The 23631-nt window shown below is 43.4% G+C and overlaps 1 protein-coding gene across 2 annotated transcripts in view; it reads left to right on the forward strand.

The window, feature by feature from the left end:
• DPF3 (double PHD fingers 3) overlaps window positions 1-23631 on the forward strand; it is a 286509-nt gene that overhangs the window by 131423 nt on the left and 131455 nt on the right. For both annotated transcript variants that reach the window (XR_744393.2, XM_010335241.2), the window contains exon 3: window positions 12904-13011. Coding sequence is in view for 1 of the 2 variants with exons in the window: in XM_010335241.2 (XP_010333543.1) it covers window positions 12904-13011 (108 nt within the window). In the remaining variant the exon portion in view is untranslated. The remainder of the gene's footprint in view (window positions 1-12903; window positions 13012-23631) is intronic.

Genomic DNA, 23631 nt, shown 5'->3' on the forward strand with positions numbered 1-23631 from the left:
TTGATAAGTTTTGACATGTATTCAGCTGTGGAACCATTACCATGATCAAGATAATGAACGTATCCATGACTTGCAAATATTTCTTATGTGTCTAGTAATCCATCCTTCCTGTGCTTCCCTGTGCCTCCACCCTTCTTCACTCCCTCCCCAGAGGAAGCCACTGATTTGCTTTCTATACTGGAACCACACACCGTGTACTCCCTTTTTTGGGGGCAAGGGCATGTCTGGCTTCTTTCACTTAGCATAATTACTAATTAATACTATATCAGTAATTCCTTTTTATGCTGAGTAGTAGTCCATTGCATGGCTGTATCACAGTTAATTTATTTATTCACCTGTTGATGGAAAATTGGAATTGTTTGTTGTCTGACTATTACGAATACAACTGCTATGAACATTTGTGTACAAGTCTTTGAATGGACATACGCTTTCCTTTCTCCTAGCTAGATTAACTACATAGGAGTAGAATACCTAGATCATTAGGGAGAGAGATGTTTAACTTTAAAGAAACTGCCAAACTGTTTTCCAAAGTGGTTTTACCATTTTATGTTCACTCCAGCAATATGTGAGAGTTCCACCTTCCTTCATATCCTTGCCAACACTTGGTGTGGTCAGTTTGAAAATATTTTTAGCCATTCCAATAGATATATAGTAGTATTTCATTGCAGTTTTAACTTGCATTCCTCTAGTTAATAATGATTTTAAGCATTTTTATTTGTGCTTATTTGCCATCTGTAAGGGAAAACAAACTTTTCTTCTCTATACTTTTTTTTTTTTGAGCCGGAGTTTCACTCTTGTCACCCAGGCTGGAGTGTAATGGCACAATCTCCGCTCACACAAACTCCGCCTCTCAGATTCAAGCGATTCTGCCTCAGCCCCGCCAGGTAGTTGGGATTACAGACATTTGCCACCATGTCCAGCTAATTTTGTATTTTCAGGAGAGACAGGGTTTCTCCATGTTGGTCAGGCTGGTCTCAAACTCCTGACCTCAGGTGATCCACCTGCCTTGGCCTCCCAAAGCGCTGGGATTACAGGCGTGAGCCACCGCGCCTGGCTCTTTTCTATGCTTTTACTCAGTATTTCTGTGACCAGATGTGTGGATGCCCTGATTTCATATGCCAGTTTCAAGTCCAGGTTGTCAGCTTTGCTTCTGACCAATGGGCTATAAATGGAGGTTTCCATGACTGGCCCTCATGTTTGATCATTTTCTAGAACTCAGGAAAACCATTTACATACTAGACTGCCAGTTTATTACAAAGGACATGTATCTGAAACAGCCAAATGGAAGAGGTGCATGGGGCAAGGTATGGGGAAAAGGGGTATGAAGCTTCCATGCCTTTTCCAAGTGAGCCACCCTCCCAGTGTTCACCAACCCAGAGCTCTCTGAATCTAGTCAATTTAGATTTTCATAGAAACTTCATTATATAGGATGAGTTGATTAAATCATTTGCCATTAGGGATTAGCTCAACCTCTAGTGCTGCTTTTCTTCCTAGAGATCAGAGGTGGGAGGTTAGAGCTGGGGCTAAAAGTTACAGCCGCTAATCTTGTGGTTGGTTCCCCTGTTAATAATCCCCTATCCTGAGGCTATCCAGCAGGGTCATCCATTAGCTTTTAAAAAGACACATCACTTGGAGATTCTGGGGGTTTTAGAAACTGTATTCCAGGAAGTGGAGATTAAGACCAAAATGTATATTTCTAATTATATCACAATATGACATCATCCATGTATGTTCTTTGGTAAAGTTCAAATCTTTCATCCATTTTAAAACTGAGCTATTTGCTTATTATTGAATTTTGATTGTTCTTTATATATTCTAGATATAGGAAGTTTATCGAACATATGCTTTGCAAATATTTTTTCCAGTGTATGGTTTGTATTTTCATTAACTTAGCAGTCTCATTCAAAGAGCAGAAGTTTTCAATTTTGGTGAAATCCAGTTTATCAATTTATTCTTTTACGAATTGTGCTTTTGATGTTATTATATCTAAGAAATTACTACCTAATGCAGGGTCAGAGTTTTCTCTTTTTTTTTTTTCCTAAAATTTTATAATTTTAGGTTTTACATTTAGGTCCATGATTCATTTGGGTTAATTTTGTATATGTTACAAAGTATGGATTAGTTAATTTTCTTGCAGATGGATATTCAATTGTTTCAACATAGTTTGTTGAAAAGAGTAGCCTTTCTCCACTTAATTGCCTTGTCAAAAATTAGATGTCCACACATATGTGTGTCTATTTTTGGACTCTCAATTTTGTTTTATTGACCTATTTGTCTGTCTTCACACTCTTATCACACCGTCTTGAGTATTATAGTTTTATAATGCTTGAATCAGGTGGTGTTAGCCCTCTAAATTTGTTCTGTTTTTCTTTGTTATTTTCATTATTTTAGGTCATTTGCTCTTTTATATGGATTTTATAATCAGTCTTCAATTTCTACAAAAAAAACTGGCTGGGATTTTGGTTGGGATTGTGTTGCATCTGTAGATCCATTCAAAGAAAATTAACAGTTTTCAGTACTGAGTTTTGTAGTGCATGGATATAGCACAGGCATCCCCAAACTTTTTACACAGGGGGCCAGTTCACTGTCCCTCAGACCGTTGGAGGGCTGCCACATACTGTGCTCCTCTCACTGACCACCAATGAAAGTGGTGCCCCTTCCTGAAGTGTGGCGGGGGGGCCGGATAAATGGCCTCAGGGGGCCGCATGCGGCCCACAGGCTGTAGTTTGGGGATGCCTGATATAGCATATCTCTCAATTTATTAATATCTTCTTTAATTTTTCTCATCAATGATTTTTAATTTTTAGCATGTAGATCTTTCACATTTTGTCAGATTTATCTCTAAGTACTTAATATTTTTGATACTATTATAAATAAATTTTTGCAAATTTTAATTTCTGATGTTTGCTGATATACAGAAACACAATTGATTTTGTATATTTTTCCTGTATCCTGCAACCTTGATAAACTGATTAGTTCTAATAGCTTTCTATAGATTCTGTAGAATTTTCTTTCTTTTTTTTTTTTTTTTTTTTTGAGACAGAGTTTTGCTCTTGTTACCCAGGCTGGAGTGCAATGGCGTGATATCGGCTCACCGCAACCTCCGCCTCCTGGGTTCAGGCAATTCTCCTGTCTCAGCCTCCTGAGTAGCTGGGATTACAGGCATGCACCACCATGCCCAGCTGATTTTTTGTATTTTTAGTAGAGACAGGGTTTCACCTTGTTGACCAGGATGGTCTCGATCTCTTGACCTCATGATCCACCTGCCTCGGCCTCCCAAAGTGCTGGGATTACAGGCTTGAGCCACCGCACCCGGCCTAGATTCTGTAGAATTTTCTATATAGTTGATTACCTGTTAGTTCACTAATAGATAATCTGAATAGTAAAGAAAACTTACTTCTTTCTTTTAATATGGATAACTTTTATTTATTTTATTTGTCTCTTATACTGGCTAGACTCTCCAATATAATATTAGGTAAAAGTGATGAGATTGGACATCCTTTTGTTGTTTCTGATCTTAAGAATAAAGCATTTGTTTTTTTTTTTTGTTATTAAGTATGACATTGGCTGTAGATTTTTTTGTAGATATTCTTGATCAGATCGAGGATGCTCCCTCCTATTTCTAGTTTGAGAGATTTTTTAAAAATCACAAATGGATATTTGATTTTGTCATCTGATTTTCTGCATCTATTGAGATGATCATATGGTTTTTTTTTGTGGTTTGTTAAGATAATGAGTTACATTGATTGATTTTTGAATGTTAAACCAACATTACATTCCTAGGATAAACCCCACTTTGTTATGCTATCTTATCCTTTTAATGTAGTGTTAGATTCATGTTGCTCAAGTTTTATTAGAATTTTTGCATCTATGTTTATGAGAGATATTGGTCTATAGTTTTCTTGTAATGTCTGTCTGGTTTTGGTGTCAGGGGGATGCTGGCCTCATATAATGAGTTGGGAAGTATTTCTTCCTTTTTAGTTTTCTGAAACTTTATATAGAATTGGTATTATTTCTTACATAAATATTTTATCGCATTTACCAGTGAATTCATTTGGATCTGGCAATTTCCTTGTGGTAATGTTTTTAACTATAAATTTAACTTATGTTATAGATATCGGGCTATTTAGGTTATTTATGTCATCTTGAGTAAGCTTTGGTAGTATGTGTTTTTGTTTCTTTTACCTGAGTTCTCCAAATTGGTTGCACAAAGTTGTTCATAATATTGCTGCATTATTTTCTTTTAATATATGTAGTAAACACACACACACACACATGCACGCATGCACACAAATATATATATATATATACATATATATATATATAAATGTAGAATCTGTGGTGGCATATTATTTCACTTATTGTATTGGTAATCTGAATGTTCTTTTTTACCTCATCATTCTGAATAGAGGTTTATCAATTTTATTGATCTTTTCAAATAAATAGCTTTTGGTAGAATTGATTTTCTCAGTTGTTTTTCTGCTCTGATCTTTATATTTCCTTCTATTTACTTTGGATTTAATTTGCTCTTCTGTTTCTTATTTCTTTTAATTTTTTAATTTTTGTGGGTGCATAGTAAGTGTATCTATTTAAGGTGTAAACAGGTCATTGATCTGAGCTATTTCTTCTTTTCTACTACAGCATTTTCTAATATAATTTCCCTGTAAACACTACGTTAGCCTCATTTAAAAAGTTTTGATATTGAGTTTTAATTTTCACTCAGTTCAAAGTATTTTCCTTTTTGGTTTCTTCTTTTACTCCTGGATTATTTAGAACTGTATTGTTTAGTTTCCAGACACTTGGGACATTTCCAAAGATGTGTCCATTATTTACTTCCAATTTAATTCCAAATGGTTAGAGAATAATTTTTATGATTTGAATCAATTTAAATTTATTGCTACTTGTTTGATGGCTCCAAATATGGTCTACCTTGGTAAATATTCTGTTTGCTCAGGAAAAGAATTGTGTTTTGCTCTTGTTGGTTGGAATGTTCCATAAATGTCAATTAGGTCAAATGGGTTAATAGTGTTGTTTAAATCTTTGACATCCATACTGATTTTCTGTTTATTCTATGAATTATTGAGAGGTGGGGTATTGAAACTTATGACTATAATTGTGGATTTGCTTATTTCTCCTTACAATTCTATTACTTTTTGTTTCATGTGTATTGAAGCTTTGTTATTAGGTACATAAACATTTAGTATTGTTGTGTCCTGTTAATAAATTGATTCCTTTATCATTATAAAATAATCCTCTTAACTTCCATTAATATTATTTTCTCTGAAATTTCCTTTGTCTAATTCTAATATGGCCACTCCAGCTCTCTTTTCATTAATATTAACATGAAATATCTTTTTCTATTCTTTTACTTCTTGCCTATTTGCATTTTTTTATTAAAAGTAGTTTTTTAATAGGCAGCATAAAGTTGTGTTATGCTTTTTAAATGTAATCTGACAATCTGTTTTTTAATTAGGGGCATTTAGACAACTTACATTTAGTGTAATTATGTTTTCTCTCTTTTTGTTGGTTTATTAACTACAACTCTTTTTTTTGTTATTTTAGTGATTGTTTAGTGTTTATAGTGTACATCTTTAATTATAGTTAACCTTCAAGTGATATTATTCAACTTCATGAATAGTATAAGAATTCTACAATAGTACTATGATAAACAGAATAAGGCCCTTCCCTGACCCCAGACATCCACATTCTAATTATTGAAATCTGTGCGTATGTTACCTTACATGGCAAAAGGGACTTCGAAGACATGATTAAGAATTTTGAGATGATGAGATAATCTTGGATTATCCAGGTGGGCCTAATGTAATCACAGGGGTTCCTATAAAAGGAAGGCAGGAGGTCAGAGTCAGAGTAGATGTGATGATGGAAGCAGAAGTCAAAGTGACATAATATAGGAACAGGCTATGCACCGAAGAATGTAGGTGGCCTCTAGAAGCTGTTATAGAAAAGGCCAGCTAACAGGTTGTTTCCTAGAGTCTCTGGAAGGAATGCAAATCTGGTGACACCTTGGTTTTAGCCCACTGAGACTGATTTTGGACTTCTGACCTCTGGAATTGTAAGATAACAAATTTGTGATGTTTTAAGGCTCTAAGTTTGGGGTAATTTGTTACAACAGCAATAGGAAATTACTACAAATATACTTCTATTTTTTTCTATTTTTTCCCATACTGATCTTTGAGCAATTGTTGTTATACATTTTATTTTAACATGTGGTATAAACCACATACTACATCATCATGATGTTTTTAAAAGTTGTCAATCATCTTCTAATGAGTTTAAAATCATAAAAATATCTTGTATACTTATTCATATACTAAACCATTTATGATGCTCTTCATTCCTTTGGGTAGATCTAAATTTAGATCTGGTATCACTTTCCTTCTGCCTAAAGGATTTATTTTTAACATTTCTTAGAGTATGGGCCTGTTGATGATGAATTCTTTCAGCTTTTGTATATCTGAAACTATCTTTACTTAGCCTTAGTTCTTGAAGGATATTTTAGCTGGGCATAGAATTCTAGTTTGTCAAGTTTTTTTTTCTTGCTGTATTGTAGGGATGTTGAACATCTCTTTTCTTGCTTGCATTGCAAAGATAAGGATGTTTCTGTATATGTAACATATCTCCTTTCTCTGTTTGCTTTTAATACTTTATCACTATTTTTGAGCAGTTTTGATTATGATAGGCTTTGCTATAGTTTTCTTCATGTTTCTTGTACCTGGCTTTATTGAGCTTTTTGGATCTATGGGTTTATAGTTTTCATCAAACGTCAGAAATTTCCAGCCTTTATTTCTTTTTTAATTCCTTCCTTCCTTCTTTCCTTCTTTCCTTCCTTCCTTCCTTCCTTCCTTCCTTCCTTCCTTCCTTCCTTCCTTCCTTCCTTCCTCCCTTCCTCCCTTCCTTCTTTCCTTCCCTCCCTTCCTCCCTTCCTCTTCCCTCCTTCCCTCCTTCCTTTTTCCCCTTCCTTTGTCTCTCTCTCTCTTTTTGTGGAGACAGGATCTTACTGTATTGCCCAACTGCTCTCAAACTCCCGGGCTTAAGCCCTCCTCCCAAGTGTTAGGATTAAAAGCATGAACCACTGCACCTGGCCTGCAGCCATTATTTCTACAAATATTTTTTCTTCCCTCTCCTCAATTACACGTATATTAGACTGTCTGAAGTTGCCCCACAGCTCATTTATGTCATTCTTCTTCTTTTTTTCTTTTTTCCTGCAGGTTTCATTCTGGAATAGTTTCTATTTCTGTGTTTTCAGGTTTACCAGTCTTTTCTTCTGCAATGTCTAATTTGACATTAACTCCATCTAATATGTTTTTCATCTTGCATATTGTAGTTTTCATTTCTAGAAATTAAATTTGAGTCTTAAAAATATATGTATCTCCTAAATTTTTACTAAACTTGAACACATAGCATACAAATAATAACTGTTTTAATGTTCTTGCTACTAATGCTAATATCAGTTTCAGTTCTGGGTTGGTTTCATTTGATTGATTTTTTTTTCTTCATCATAAGTCATATTTTCCAGCTTCTTTACATGCCTTGTAATCTTGGGTTGGGTGCCTCACACTGTGAATTTTACCTTGTTGAATGCTGTAGATATGTTTTATTCCTATAAATATTCTTTAACATAGATTTGGGACATAGTTAAGTTATTTGGAAACAGTTTGATGTTTTCTTTTCTTGCTTTTCAGATTTGTTAGGTGGAGCCAGAGCAGTACTTAGACTAGGGCTAAGTGTTGCCTATTAGTGAGGCAAGATCTCTCTGCTCTGCTCTGCTCTGCTCTGCTCTACCCAGTACCCCATGAGTCATGTTGTTTTCCATATTGGCTGGTGGAAACAGACTATTTCTGACCCCTTGTGCACACCAGGCACTGTTACCTCTAATCTTTTTGGGCAGTTCGTTTCCCAGTCCTGCCTACTTTCGTCACAAACTTACACGGATCGATTCTAAGCTGAATACTTGAAGGGAACCCACTGTGGATGTCCACATTCTCTGTGCATCTCTCTTTTGTCTACTGTTCTGTTACCTTGGGTTCTAGTCATTGTGGTCTCCTCAGACTCTTGGCATTTTCTCTTCAACTCAAACGTGGGGAATCTGCCAGGCTCCACCTGTATTTCTCCTCCTTGTGTTCCAGTCTGGAGACTCTCTGAAGGCTGTAAGCTGGGGCAATCATAGGGTTTATCTTGCTTGTTTTCAGTGTCTCAGGGATCACTGCCCTTCAATGCCTGATGTTCATTGTCTCCGAACCGTTGTTTGATTTTTTTCTCCCTCTCTTTTGGTTTTAGATGGGAGCTAAATCTGTCTTTATACTCCATCTTAGTCAGAAACAGATAGATGCTTTTTATTTTAACTTTATTTTACTTTATAATTGTGTAAAATATTTGCATGGTTCTAAAGTCAAATCTATAAAGCATGGCCTATTATGAGAAAGTCTAGCTGTTATTTTCACTTTTACCCTGTTTCCTATAGGCAATTTTACCCTGTTTCCTATAGGTAATTTTCTCTTCTTCCTTCTCTTTTTCTTCTTGCTACTACCATTTTATTTTTTCTCTTTAGGTAAGTTTTTCTTTAGTTTTTGGCATATACCCCCATTAAAAAATCCACGCAAACACACCACACATATATATTTGTCTGAATATGTGTGTATCACCATTTGTTAAATAAATGATAGTATGTTATGTACGTAACAGCCATCCTTTAGTATCCACTAAGGATTGGCTCTAGGATCCCAGAAGATACTAAAATCTGTGGGTGATCAAGTCCCTTATATAAAATGGCATACTGTTTGCATATAGCCTACACACATCCTCCTGTATTCCTTAAATCATCTCTAGATTACTTATAATACCTACTACAATGTAAATGCTATGTAACTAGATGTTATACTGTATTTTTAAAAATTGTATTTAAATTGTTGTGTTGTTATTTTCTATTCAGACTTTGATCCTGTTGCCTGGTTCTGAGCAGGTGTCATCACTACCTCTTTGCTACAACTCTTATTCCCCTCTAGTTCCTTGGCTTCTTGGTTAGCTCCCCTTCGAACCCAAGTGGATATATGGGATGCAGGATTGGGATGTAGCTGTTTGCTGTTAGAACAGCAGGTGGACAAATTGGTATAACTTATAGGAAGATAGGTTTCAATTCAAAATAAGGGCATGGTGAATCTCTTTATCACAGTAAGAGTTGGCCAACAATGGAACACTGTCCTGTAACGTAATAGATTTTCCATTGCAGGGAAGTTTCAGGGGCAGCTGCGGGTCCGCCTCTCTGAGATTCTGTGGGGAGAGCCTTTCCCTGGGGAGCTTGAACTGCCACAGTTCAGCTCTGGATGGGGAAAGAGGAAGCTACTTCAGTTCTTTTCTTCCCATTTCAATTGCTGTCCCTATTCCATATCCATCCATCCATCCATCCATCCATCCATCCATCCATCCATCCATCCTTTCTTCCTTCCTTCCTCCTTTTTTTTCTTTTTTGACAGAGTCTTACTCTGTCACCCAGGCTGGAGTGCAGTGGCGTGACCTTGGCTCCTATAACCTCCATCTCCTGGGTTCAGACACTTCTCCTGCCTCAGCCTCCTGAGTAGCTGGAATTATGGGCATGCACCACCACACCAGCTGATTTTTGTATGTTTGGTAGAGATGAGGTTTTACCATGTTGGTCAGGCTGGTCTTGAACTCCTGGGCTTATGTGGTCTGCTAGCCTTGGCTTCTGAAAGTGCTGAGACTACAGACGTGAACCACTGTACCTGGCCACTTCTCCCTCTCTTTTCTCTCCTATTTCATCTTCCAAATTCTGAACAGCTTATGCTTTGTCTGTGAGAGATGCCCAGAACCCTCAAGATCCACCTGCTGAACTTGTGCAATGTGCATAACCACCAGCTATTCATCGGAGTCTGCTGACCATAAAGGCATCAAGCCTTTCAGTGCCAAATGTTTCCATGGAGCCAGTTCTCCCAGCAAGTGTGTGAGTTTCTGATTGTGTGTGTGCATCACACTTGTACTTGCACAGTGGCACGAGTGTTGTCACTGGAGCTGCAGCTCAAAGTAACAAAAAAGTAGTTTGCTCAGTGGGGTATGTGAACTGAGGGGTGGTGGTGGCCTTGGTTACCAGGGAGGACTGGTTTCCCCTCTTGTCTTCAGCCACTTGTTTCCCTTCCTTCATATCTGCTCCCCAGCCCTGGGCTCACGCCTCAATGTTAATTTCCCTGACAGCAGCTGGGACTCCATCCTCCTTCCCCCACCCCCATCTGCCACACATGCACACACACACGTGCACGCACATACACATACACACGCACACACACACACACACACACACACATGCTTTGAGTTATGTGCCTCATGTTCTAATGAGATAAACAACATAAGTCTCATGGGGCCCTGCTCTTCCCTCTGTAAGTGGAACTCTAGGGCTGAACGTGTTGTTCCTGTAAAGGAACACTAGCGCCTGTCAGCCTGGTGAGGAGGGCGAGGAAGGGACCAAGGAGCCCCAAGAGGGCTCTTGGGGTCATTTGCTTGTTGTGATGAGGTGAATTCAAAGAAGAAATCAAAGAAAAAGCCAGTGTTCATCCACATGGCTGAAAAACCAAGCGACAGCATGGTGGGTGGGGCAGGCTGAGTTGCATGACCATGGAGTCCAAGACCAGAGTCAGCTAACTCGTGATGATTAACAACTGACATTTGTCATCTTCATGGATATAGCGAGCTTTCTCTTGAATATAAGCAAATCCCTGTGACAGCCCCTAGGAGGTAGGCATTCATGTTATTAGTGTTCCTATCTTACAGGTGAGGCGGCAGGCTCAGAAACGTGTTAGGATGCTTCCCAGGACTCATGTGTTCTTCCTCTACACTGCTGAGCTTCTCCAATCCAGCAGAGAAAGAATGAAACAAAAACAGCCCCTTCTTGAGATTCAAACTAGTTGCTAAAATGAACTCTCCCAGAAGAGTGGGCCTAAAGCTACAAGCAGAGTGGCCTGGGGCTTCCCTGGTACCACTGACCACCAAGCACAGTGACTGCTGTCTCAGGGAGGGTGTGGACACTTTTGAACTCCTGCCTCGTAGACCTTTTGAGAGTGTGGTGGGGCCAGCTCCCTCTTACTGACCTGTGCTTGATCAGGTTAGAGGCACGTGAAGCAGCCTCTGGGGCACGAAGGAAAGCGAAGGCCCAGAAACTGTCATGGTGGGAGAGGGGGCGCAGAGATCTCTGGCCTCAGTCCTGAGCCCTCACTTCTGGAGTCCCTCTTGGATGGTTTGGATGTGGGTGGATGAGTCCCCTGGAGCTGGGAACAGCAGGGCCAATGGTCATTCGATTCTGATGTTTCTGAGTCCAGGTCAGTTCTGGTTTTTAAGAACCAGAGGTGTGGGCTGGTCAGAATCTCCAGCTTACTCGCAATCTTGCAACCTGTGGGAGCAGCTGTGTGATTAATCATAAAGAGACCTGGATATTTTGGTTCCTTTAATGCTGGGATAATTGACTCTGTTTAGGACCCATCCTGATAAATGGGTAGAGTTGACTGGTAAAAATGAAAATGAATGAAGGAGTGTATAGCAATGAAAGTTACACAGATTTTCTCTGCAAAGGTGAAAGATGACGCCAGTTTTCCTTCTTAACTTTTAAGAGCCCTAAACTGGAAGACAGCAGATAGGAATCAGGTGCTGATGTTTTCTGAACCCGTGGTCCTAGGCGTGCGCAGTGACACTTTTGTGGGAGGCCATCTGTGTCCAACAGCTGTCATGTGCCACATTTACCTGCAGAAGACAGAATTGTAACTTTAAAGGGAAGCTGCAACATACACATTCATCAATTCAATGAGTATTTAGTTTGGTTCTGCTCTGTGTTGGGCACAGTTCTGGTTCTGGGGTTTCTGACAAGACCAAGATGGAAAATTCCCTGTCCTCATTAGGCTTTTCTCTCTGTTAGGGGTTAGTTGACTTGCTGGTTTATCATGGGCGGTATCTGACAGTCTCGTTAGACTGCAAATCACCTAGCCGATCTGAAAATTACCTAGCCAATCTCAAACACCTGCCTCTTCACCCCTCAGCCTCCGCCCCACCCCATTTCGCTGGAAATAGTCTGCAGCCTAGTACAGAGAAGCCCCTGATCCTCTGAGGCCTGTGACTGCCACCAGAGTCACGAAATTGTTGTCTGGTGAACAGGAAGGTTTCCCGTGGTGCTTGGGATGACAGTGATGGCCCTGGTGTCAAAGGCCACATACACAATGTAACCTGTAAGCCCAGCCCCTGGCCTCCTACCTATTTCTTTTTGTAAGGCCCACGCACACAGGTGGGAATATAGAGTTATGTGGGCTCTGCAGGTCATGTGGCCTGGTCACCAGAGTGGGCTTATGTTCTCATGGGCGTTACACAAGGCTCTGTTTGCCTGTAGCGAGCTGCCAGCAGCTGGGAGTGGGTGGGAGATGCCTGCGTAGATCTGGTGTTTTTGGTTCTGTCTTCTTGTGATGCTTCTCAATCCAGGCTGTCCGTATGGCAGGCCAACTGAGTACTCCATTTTGAAGGGAACCTGCTTAACCTGGATCAGGACGGAGGGGCAGTGGATAGAGACCCAGTGCTTTGGAGACACCGCAAAGGTCCCTCTTGTCTGCAGGTCCAGGTGGTAGTCTCTCCAGGCAGGGCAGCAGAACTGGTTTTGGTGAAGGCAGTGGCTCTTCTTAGCATGGGCTTGCTGAATACCACGGTGAAGCCGACAGAGCCAGGGTCCTGGGGTCAGATGACCTAGATTCAGCCCACTGGCAACCAGCTTTGTGACGTTCACCAGTCACTTCTCTCCGGGCTTCAGCTTCCTCTCCTTGTGAATGACAGGATTAGTCAGGGTAGTTTCCAACGCCCCTTCCAGCCTGGAGCCTTTAATCTTCACACTGTCTTTGTCCACAGGCCTTGCCCCAGGCCAGCTGTATACATACCCTGCCCGCTGCTGGCGTAAGAAGAGACGATTGCACCCACCTGAAGATCCAAAGCTGCGGCTGCTGGAGATAAAGCCTGGTCAGTGCCCTCTGGAGCTTGGCTGGGTCCATGATGGGAAAGGTGGGAGGACTGGGCGGGGCCCAGGACAAGGTTGGTTTGCTCGTTTGTCCATAGGCTAAGTTTTCTGGGAGAGGGAACATGCCCGCATACTGCTCAAGGGTGCGCCTCTGTGCCTGTTCCTGTGTAGACACGTGACCACATGTCCACCTGAGGTTTCCTCCCCTCTGGGTGTCTCATGCCTTCCCTTTACCACCCGGAGGGAGGAAAGAAGCAGGAACAGAGTTGGGCCAGTTCCAGGATGACTTTCCCAACAGAACTGAAGGATGTGCAGCTCTTTTGGGTCATGCGATACCTTTCTTGTGGCCTCAAGTAAAGAACTCTTGGCCCAGTTTGTATGTTTCTAAGGAGAAGAGAGCACATGGTGGACCCTCTACCCCCTTACTCTGTATGAGCTTTGGAGCATCTTACACAGAAAGGGGCCAATTCACTAAAAATCGCACTCACCTTGGATGTGGAACTGGAAGAGTTTGAGTTTAAAATTCACCCGAGTGATGCAGATTGCTCTGTGGCCACACAGAAGGAATTGGTGGATTTGTCTTTATACTGATCTAATATATATATATGTATTTTTTGAGGTGGAGTCTCTCTTTGTTGCCCAGGCTGGAGTGGTGATGCCATCTTGGCTCACTGCAACCTCTGCCTCCCGGGTTCAAATGATTCGCCTGCCCCAGCTTCCTGAGTAGCTGAGATTACAAATGTGCACCACAACTCCCAGCTAATTTTTGTGTTTTTAGTAGAGACAATGTTTCACCATGTTGGCCATGCTGGTCTCGAACTCCTGGCCTCAAGTGATCCGCCTGCCTTGGCCTCCCAAAATGTTGGGCTTATAGGCATGAGCCACTGTGCCCGGCCTGTGCTGATTTAATATTATACTTCTGACTACGTGGCTGTCTTCAGACCTGTGTCTGTGTTGCAGTAAAGCCAAGTGATTACCCCAGATCGTCAGCTTTAAGAGCATCTCTGGTTTTGAGGGTGCCGGGCTGGGATGTGACTCAGGGTGGTAGGAACGGTGCTGTTCTGTGGCGCAAATAGAGTTGACATGCTTCCTCCCACTGTCACCAAAGCCTTGCAGTCTGCCAAGGCTGGCTGCCTGGCAGTGGTACCTCACTCCTTCCTTTCAACATGGGTCCTGTAGGCTGACTTTGCTCTGCGAAAGCTCTCCCTGCAGTGGTTGGAATGTTTTCACTTAGTTCCATTGTTATGACTGCTTTGATTGTTCACTTCAATGCACGTTTCACTTGAGTAGAAGTTTTATTTGTTAGGGGTGAGTGGAGGCTAGATTCTTCAATATGCTCTATCCCAGTTCTCCAGGGTCCTTATATCAATTTACAGACCCTTGCAAACACTCCAGGGTGATGACCCAGGTTGTCCCAAGCCCTGCCTTGTTGTGGATGGTAGGAGATCAGGGTCTCCTAGACCAGCGTGATGCAATAGAAATATAATGCAAGTCACGTGTGTCATTTTACATTGCCTAGCAGTTACATTAAAAAAAAAAAAGGAAACAAGGGAAATGAATTTCAATAATATCTTCCATTTAACTCAACATATCAAAAACATCATTTTACCATGTCATTGATATAAAAATTATGAGTGAGATCATCTATGATCTTTTTTTTTTTTGGTACTATTTTTGAATTCCATTGTGTATTTCACACATCCCCACATCTCTTTTTGGGCTAACCACATTTCAAGTGCTCAGTAGCCACATGTGGCTAGTGGTGACTGTACTGATCGGTGTGGCTCTAGAACTACATTCAAAGTGCAGTCCTGGCCTGCAGTGGCAGCATCACCTGGGGCTTGTCAGACGTGCAGAAGCTTGGGCCTCACTCCAGACCTGCTGCATCAGAATCTGCATTTTATCAAGATCTCCTGGAGTGCATCTGCAGAATGCATGTTGAAGTGGGAGAAGTGCTGGTCTTGAAGGCTTACAGGTAGCTTGATTACAAGTCACCCTAACATGACCATAAGCACCAAAAAAGCCATATGTCATTTTCAAATTAAAAACTTTAAAAATTTATTTGACTTTGAGTAGGGAATACAGTTACATGTGTTTTTATTTTATATTTTATTTATTTTAGAGGATAGGGTCTTGCTGTGTTGCCCAGTCTGGTGTACAGTGGTTGCAATCAGCTCACTGTAACCTCCAACTCCTGAGCTCAAGTGCTCCTTCCACGTTGGCCTCATGAGTATGTGGGAACTACAAGTGCACGCCACCGTGTCTGGCTAATTTTGTCTTTTTTTTGTAGAACCAGGGTCTCATTATGCTTCCCAGGCTAGTCCTAAACTCCTGGCTTCAGATAATCCTCCTGCCTCGATTTCCCAAAATGCTAAGAGTACAGGCAGGAGCTACTGTGCCTGGCAGTTACATATTTTGACATTCAAAAGATAAAAGGATATACTGTGTCATGAAAAATAAGACCCAGTCTCCCCAGAGGTAATCAATGGTAGCAGATTTTTTGAGATTCCTTCAAGAGATAGTCCATGCATGCACCGGGAATTAAATCTGTCTGACTTTCCCTCCTCTTTTTACATAGCACAACCACTCTGGATTTTGCACTTTTCAATTAAAAATGTGTCTTAGATATTGTCCACAGCAAAATATAAAGTTTCTTTATTTCTTTTTGTGATTACATAATATCCCATTGTATGAATATACCACAATTCGTTCAACCAGGCTGTTCTCATTTTTTTTTCTAAATCTTCCAATTTAACCAGGGATGCAATGAATATTTTGCATATATATGATGATGTCTCATATGTAAGTTGTCAATTTAAAGGGTTTTATTATAAGTACTTGACATGTTTTAAATTATTGGTCTTTATTTATAACATTTCTATAAAAAGTCTTGATTAAGAACAATTTATATCAGACTAATCAGATCATCTTTTATAGAAGCAAAGACACTTAGCACTGTACAATACCTTAGATATCAGTAACTCCAATTCTTTATTTTACTGGACTCTAGACAGTTTAAGAAACTTTTTCAAAGACACACAGGAATTTGTGTGGATCCAGCAGGGAATCTAGGTTGCTTGATTTTCCTGTTCAATGTTTTTGCTGCTTCCTCATATTGCTGATAGGTGTACTAACTTAAAGAAACTTTAGCAAGGCTTTTTATCTTAAAAACTTTATTTTATGATTATAAAACTAATATATGTTAATTATTAAAATACATCAAGGTATAGTTGGAATTCCTTTAGTCATAAACATTAGAAGCTCAAGTCAAACTATCTGAAGCAGAAAAAGGGAAGTTGGCTCATGTACCAGTAAATCCCAGGGTTCATCTGGCTTCAGGCATAGCTGCATCAGGGTGCTCAAACATTATAGTGAGGCAAGTGGGGGCTACATGTCTCTCTTTACCCCCCTCTTTTTTGCGTGTGTGGCAGAGTCTCACTCTGTCACCCCAGTTGCAATGGCATGATCATAGCTCACTGAAGCCTCGGCCTCCCCAGATGGCAGCAGACAAAGAGAGAGTTTGTGCAGAGAAACTCTTGTTTTTAAAACAATCAGATCTCATGAGATCAGTTCACTAGCACGAGAACAACAGGGGAAAGACCTGCCTCCATGATTCGGTCATCTCCTAGTGGGTCTGTCCCATAACATGTGGGAATTAGGGGAGCTACAAGATGAGATTTATGTGGGGACACAGAGCCGAACCATATCATTCCACCCCTGGCACCTCCTAAATATCATACATTCACCTTTCAAAACCAATCATGTCTTCCTAACAGTCTCCCAAAGCCTAACTCATTTCAGCATTAACTCGGAAGTCCGCTGTCCAAAGTCTCATCTGAGACGAGGCAAGTTCCTTCTGCCTATGAACCTGTAAAATCAGAAGCAAGTTAGTTACTTCCTAGATGCAATGGGGTACAGGCATTGAGTAAATGCAGCCATTCCAATTGGGAGAAATTGACCAAAACAAACGGGCTACAGGCCTCATGCAAGTTCGAAATCCAGCATGGCAGTCGAATCTTAAAGCTCCGAAATGATCCCCTTTGACTCCATCTCTCACATCCAGGTCACACTGATGCAAGAGGTGAATTCCCATGGTCTTGGGTAGCTCCACCCCTGTGGCTTTGGAGGGTACAGCCTTTCTCCCAGCTGCTTTCACGGGCTGGCATTGAGTGTCTGTGGCTTTTCCAGGTGCATGGCACAAGCCGTTAGTGGGGGATACCGTTCTGGGGTCTGGAGGATGGTGGCCCTCTGCTCACAGCTCCACTTAGTGGGGCTTTAGCAGGGATTCTGCCGGGGGGGCTCCCACCTGACATTTCCCTTTCACACGGCCCCAGTGGAGGTTCTCCACGAGGGCCCCAACCCTACAGAGAGCTTCTGCCTGGGCATCCTGGCATTTCCATACCTCCTCTGAAATCTAGGCAGAGGTCTCCAAACCTCAGTGCTTGACTTCTGTGCCCTCACCAGGGCCCAACACCACATGGAAGCTGTCAAGGCTTGAGGCTTGCACCCTATAAAGCCACAGCCCCAGCTCTAAGTTGGCCCCTTTCAGCCACAGCTGGGGCAGCTGGGACACAGGGCACCAGGTCCCTAGGCTGCACATAGCAGATGGGCCCTGAGCCCGGTCCACAGAACGATTTCTTCCTCCTAAACCTCTGGCCTGTGCTGGGAGGGGCTGCTGTGAAGACCCTGGGGATTAATATTGGGCTCCTCATTACTTATGCACATTTCTGTAGCCAGCTTGAATTTCTCCTCAGAAAATGGAATCTTTTTTCTCTCACATTGTCAGGCTGCAAGGTTTTTGAACTTCTATGCTCTGCTTCCCTTATAAAACTGAATGCCTTTAATAGCACCCAGGTCATGTCTTAAATGCTTTGCTGCTTAGACATTTTTTCCACCAGATATCCTAAATCACCTCTCTCAAGTTCAACATTCCACAAATTTCTAGGGCAGAGGCAAAATGCCACCAGTCTCTTTGCTAAAACATAACAAGAGTCACCTTTGCTCTAGTTCCCAAAAAGGTCCTCATCTCTATCTGAGACCACCTCGGCCTGGATTTTATTATCCATATCACTATCAGCATTTAGGGCAAAGTCATTCAACAAGTGTCTTGGAAATTCCAAATTTTCCCACGTTTTCCTGTCTTCGGAGTCCTCCAAACTTTTCCAACCTCTGCCTGTCACCCAGTTGCAAGGTCGCTGCCACATCTTCACGTATCTTTTCAGCATTGCCCCACTCTACTGGTATCAATTTACCGCATCAGTCTGTTTTCACACTGCTAATAAACACATACCTAAGACTGGGCAATTTACAAAAGAAAGAGGATTTTTGGCCTTGCAGTTCCACATGGCTGGGGAGGCCTCACAATCATGGTGGAAGGCAAGGAGGAGCAAGTCACATCTTACCTGGATGGCAGCAGGCAAGGAGACAGCTTGTGCAGAGAAATTCTTGCTTTTAAAACCATCGGATCTTGTGAGACCCATTCATTATTATGAAAACAGCATGGGAAAGACCCGCCCCCATGATTCAGTCATCTCCAGCTGGGTCCTTCCCACAACATGTGGGAATTATGGGAGCTACAAGATGAGATTTGGGTGGGGACACAGAGCCAAACAATAATCACCCAACTATTTTTTTTTTTTTTTTTTGGTAGAGATGGGGTCTCGCTATGTTGCCCAGCCTGGTTGCAAACTCCTGGTCTCAAGTGATCCTCCTGCCTCAGGCCTCCCAAAGTGCTGGGATTATAGGCATCAGCCACTGGGCCCAGCCAGTCTCTCTGTACATCTAACACTCTCTTCTCCTCATAGGGCAAGTGAGGGGGCTGTCAGCGACTCCAGTCTGAGCACATACCACACCCAGCAGAAAGGCAGTCCCCCTCCACAGCTGTGGCAGAGAAGGCCCAGGAAGAGCAGATTAGCTGGCTGGGGTTATGTCTCTCCCACCAATCGCTGCCGCCTGGGGGATGGGACACTGGTTGGGCATCATCATAACCAGAGTCTAAACAGCAGGCTGTAGTTCACGCAGCATTTTCTTTCATGTCGGTTCCTTGGTCCCTACCATAACCCTGGGAGGCAGAGAGGGAAGGAAGAGGTAAGAGTGTTGTGAGCCCATTTTAGAGGTGAGGGAAATCAGACTGTGGACAGAGCCAAGGAGACTTTGCTGCGCTGCTCATGTATCTGAGAAGCCCCTATTGGTGGGACTGAGGCAGCGGCAGCTATTTCTGGAGTGTTTGCGCCTTCTGCCCTCAGGCATTTACTTCCGGCACTCTGGCCTGCCAGGGTTTATGCCTGGCCTGTGGGTGAACGTGGAGCAGCTGGGTTCACAGCCGGCTTTGGCCACGCCCCATCGTCGGGCCTGCCATGACACGCAAGGGGAAGGAAAAGGAAGAACCCAGGGCTGGTGGCTTTCTGTAGTCAAGTCCCCACCCCACATGGCATCTTGTATCTGTGATCATTTGAGAGCCTTCTTCAGCCTCTGCCCAAGCATGAGGCAGAAGTGGCTGGACCGTTTCCAGGGGTGAATGTCCACCCTAGGGATGGGCAGGGGCCCGGGGAAGGACCCCATCCACAGAGGCAGGTGCCAGCTTTTGCAATGATGGGTCCTCAGGGGAAAAGTTAGGTTCCCCCAAAGCAGGCTTATTCCTCCACACCAGTCCGCAGATGCTGAGAAGCAGTGAACAGCCGGGGCTGGAGTGAGTGGCTGTTACATAGCAGAGCACCTTCTCAGAGGAACTTGTTCTCTCTTCGGGTAAACAGACCGACTACTAGGCCTACTAAAAACACAGAAACAACCCCCACAAGCCCTAGGCCAGATGCGAATCATTTTCCAGTCCTGTTCTGCGTCTAAACAGCCAGGGCTGCCCCTGGCTCCCAGAATATACCACCATGCCAGCCTGCAGCTGCGGGTGGTGAATGAAGAGGCCGTCGGAGTGCCCTGGAGTCAGTGGTAACGAGCCTCAGCCTGGTACCTCCAAGCAGCCAGGGCCCATCTAGAGAATGAGAAAACAGCACAGCCAAAGAAATGTCCCACTGTCTTCCCAGAGGTGACGCAAGTTTGCATTTGAATTCTTTGCACAGGCCAAAATTTTAGAAGAGTGACTTCTTGGCTAGCCCGTATGGTTCATTTGTACAAAAGTGGAGGGTGGTACCCCCTGGGAGGGTGAACGTTTACAAAATGTATAGTGCCCTTTCTGCTGTGTTAGTACAGCTCGAGCCAGATCTCAGCCCCCCCTTTGCTGTGTACCTGGTGGGCAGTCCCTGGGCAGGCACCACCTGTCCACCTTCCAGAGCATCTGCCCTCATCATTCATAAAATGCACACTTTCCACTTGAGAGGACTCCTCCCTTTTTGAGGGGTGTGCCCTCCCTCAGGACTGGGCTAACTCACACAGTATTTTAAAATAACTATCTCTTATTTTTATTCCATTTGATTTGGGCTCAAGGAGAGCTCAGCTTTTTGGCTGATACTTTGCGTGTGACTTGGGATAGAGTCACTGGCTGGAGTCTCCGGGGAATTTACTGCAAATTCCTGAGAGGTGGGGACCATCAGCTGGGTGGACTGAGGCTGACCTTCCCAAGGGGAGGGGAGCGGGTGAAGGAAACAGAGATGGTGTTGGAGGGACAGGCGATTTTACATATTGCTGTGGAATTGGTGTGACCTTTTTGAAGTACAATGAATAGTACCTACCAGTATTTAAAACACATATGCCCTCTGACCTAGAAATTCTATTGCTAGGAACTTATTCTAGAAATAAATATATGCATATAATATATAGTGCATATATATTTTTTACTGTGGCATGGTTCGTAATAACAATGGATGGAAACTTCCAGAAGGTCCATTGATAGGGGACTAAATATATAGTACTTGTATATTCTGTGAATGGAATATTATTTTGTCTTTGAAAAGCATGAGTAGGAAAAAATGGAAAGATGTTAAAGATATATTGCTAGGTGGCAAAAAAAAAAAAAAAAAGCAAATTGCACATCAAAAAGCAAATTGTTCAACACTGTGTGTGATCCTTTGGGCCAAACTTGCTGAAAAGCAGTAATTTGTCCATCCGGAGCTGCATCTCTTTAAATTGACGGAAACTTCAAGACTGAGTTTATGTTGGAAGAAACCCAACTAGCCAACTCGCCCACCCTTGGTGCCCTCACTACCAGCCCCTGAGGGTGCCTGTCCTTTTCTCTTCTTCCCTCCCAGCCTCCTGGTTTGAGCTCCCCTGGACAAAGGATGCTCTGGGAATCTAGGTATGCCCAGGACTCTTGAAGCCCACCCGGTACCACCATCAGCACTCCCTGATATGTCCTCAGGTCCTCGGGGAAGAGGGAGCACAGTTTGCCTGCTCTTCGAGAGACGGAGGGGTCACTGGCCTGGAGCAGAATTGTCTCAAAGCATGAGCTTCCTTCCGTGTCAGACTCTCCTTTGGACAGGCACCAAAGGAGAGTGTCAGGAGGGACATGATGCCAACTTGTCATGTCCCTCCTGTATTCCTTTCTGTCCCTGCCTGAGTCCAGCAGTGATGGGCAGGTTTCAGCAACAAAGTTTGCCACGAGGGATGAGGGTCAGGGTTGTCTCTGACCTCAGGTCTGCAGAGCTCTGTCAGGAAACCAGGTCTGAGCAAAGAGGGGGTGGTGGTGCATGTTCAAGAATCTTAAGGGCTGTTAGGGAAGATCTGAGGACAGGGCCACAGCACCACCCTTTTTTGATTCAGTCCCCCGAAGCACTTTGCTCGTGTGGTATGAGTGGACATTCCAGGCTGGAAAGTGGGGTGCTGAGCCTAGGTGACACGGTGAGACCCTGTCTCTACAAAAAAATAAAAAACTTAGCCAGGTGTGGTGGTGGGCACCTGTAGCGTGGCGTTATTAGTGAGGCTGAGGTAGGAGGATCAGTTAAGCCTGAGAGGTTGAGGCTTAGTGAGCCGTGATTTCTCCACTGCCCTCCAGTCTGAGTGACAGAGGAAGACCCTGTCTCAAAAAAAGTGGGGAGCTAGGTCAAGTCATTTGTTCCTGGGTAGAATTATTTCCTCATGGAGTGACTCCCCAGTGCCGTTGTCCTCAGCCCTCCAGTATCGTAAATGAGCCATCCCTCCTCTGTTTCTTTACTATTTGCTAAAAATAAGTATCTGTCCTCACGGGGGCAGGAAGGGCCTGAGACCTGGGAAGAACTCTGGAATTTTAAAGCGTTCTTGGCATCCCTGGACCTATGCGTTTCTCACGCCAAACGTTGCTTCTCCAGTCAGTCTTGAATAAACATCTTGAAACCTCCTCCTTGCCTGGGCATCTGAAGGACAACGCATACAACATGATTTCTCCCCACTGACTGACAACTGAGTTCAGTGTTCGCTGCAGCTCGTGCTTGGCCGCAGACGCAAACGCAAGGTGTTTCATGATGTAGACATCACCATTCTGCAACACGAAGACTCCGGCAGGGGCCTGGTGCCGGCGATGCGCCTCCCCCGGACCATCTCCCCCAAGAATAGGGCTCTGTCCTTGTGAAGGGGGAGTGGAGCTGGCAGAAGAGAAAGGTGGAGAGTAAATATCCAGCAGAAGGCCTGGGAGCACAGCAGATGTTGGGCAAAAGCCAGCTGATTAAAAAAGAGGCCTTTAACTTTTCTTTCTTTCTTTTTCTTTCTTTCTTTTCTTTCTTTCATTTCTTTCTTTTCTTTTTCTTTCTTTTCTTTCTTTCTTTCTTTTGAATGAAGGAAAGACAAAGGCTAGGAACAAACTTTTCCTTGTGTCCCCTTGGAGTAAAGGCCCAGATAGTCTGCTTAGATCAATTTAGCATCTTTCAGTCCCAGGCCTTCAGTCCCCATGGTCTTGGACAGATACTGTCTTCATTTTAGAGACTGGGAAACTGCAGCCCAGAATTAGGAAGCTGATTTCCCAGGGGATGCTGGTGATCCCCAGGACAGAGCCCTATGGGAGCCTGCTGGAGCTGGCGCCATGTTGCTTCAAGGCCCAACACGCTCACTCATCGGGACCCACAGATGAAAAGGGCTTTACAGCTGACGCGCTTCCTGCACCTGCGGTGCACCTGAGGCCTCGTGGGTCCCTTCTGCTCCAGGACACTTGGGGAGCAGCGTGGCTCTTTGCCACCCTCGCCAAATTCTGAGGGTGATGGGAGGGAGGGAGGGCAGCCAGGAATAGGGTTCTTTCTCTTTTTTTTTTTTTTCTGTTTTTGGCGGACCTTCAATGACTGGGGATGAATGACCAGGATGGTCGCCCTCATCACGTGTTGTTGGGGGACACTCAAACAAGAGGGCGGGCGCCTTGGAGACAACAGTGGCTTAGGGTGTCCCAAAGCAGAGAGGGCCACAGGCTGGCCGAGAAGCAAGTCACAGGGACCTGCAGAGGGGTATCCCCCAAAGGGGCGGTCCAGGCGGAGGGACCTGAGTCTCGCCTGCCGGGGCAGGGGTGGTGAGGCGGCTTCACCCGCCCAGGGTGCTGTCCCCGCTGCGCTGAACTGCCAGAACTCTACAGATGGGAGCAGGCTGCGGCCAACTTCCCCGGCTTTTGAAAATCCTGCATCTTAATTAGTTCCCTACTGCTTTCCTACATGGCCCACATTTTAATAGTCTCCAGGCTTCTCCACCATTTGCTCTCTGATGTTCAGCGTGATTTCTCT

The sequence above is a fragment of the Saimiri boliviensis genome, chromosome 2 (genome assembly GCF_048565385.1).
Source record: "Saimiri boliviensis isolate mSaiBol1 chromosome 2, mSaiBol1.pri, whole genome shotgun sequence".
NCBI classification, from domain to species: Eukaryota; Metazoa; Chordata; class Mammalia; order Primates; family Cebidae; genus Saimiri; species Saimiri boliviensis.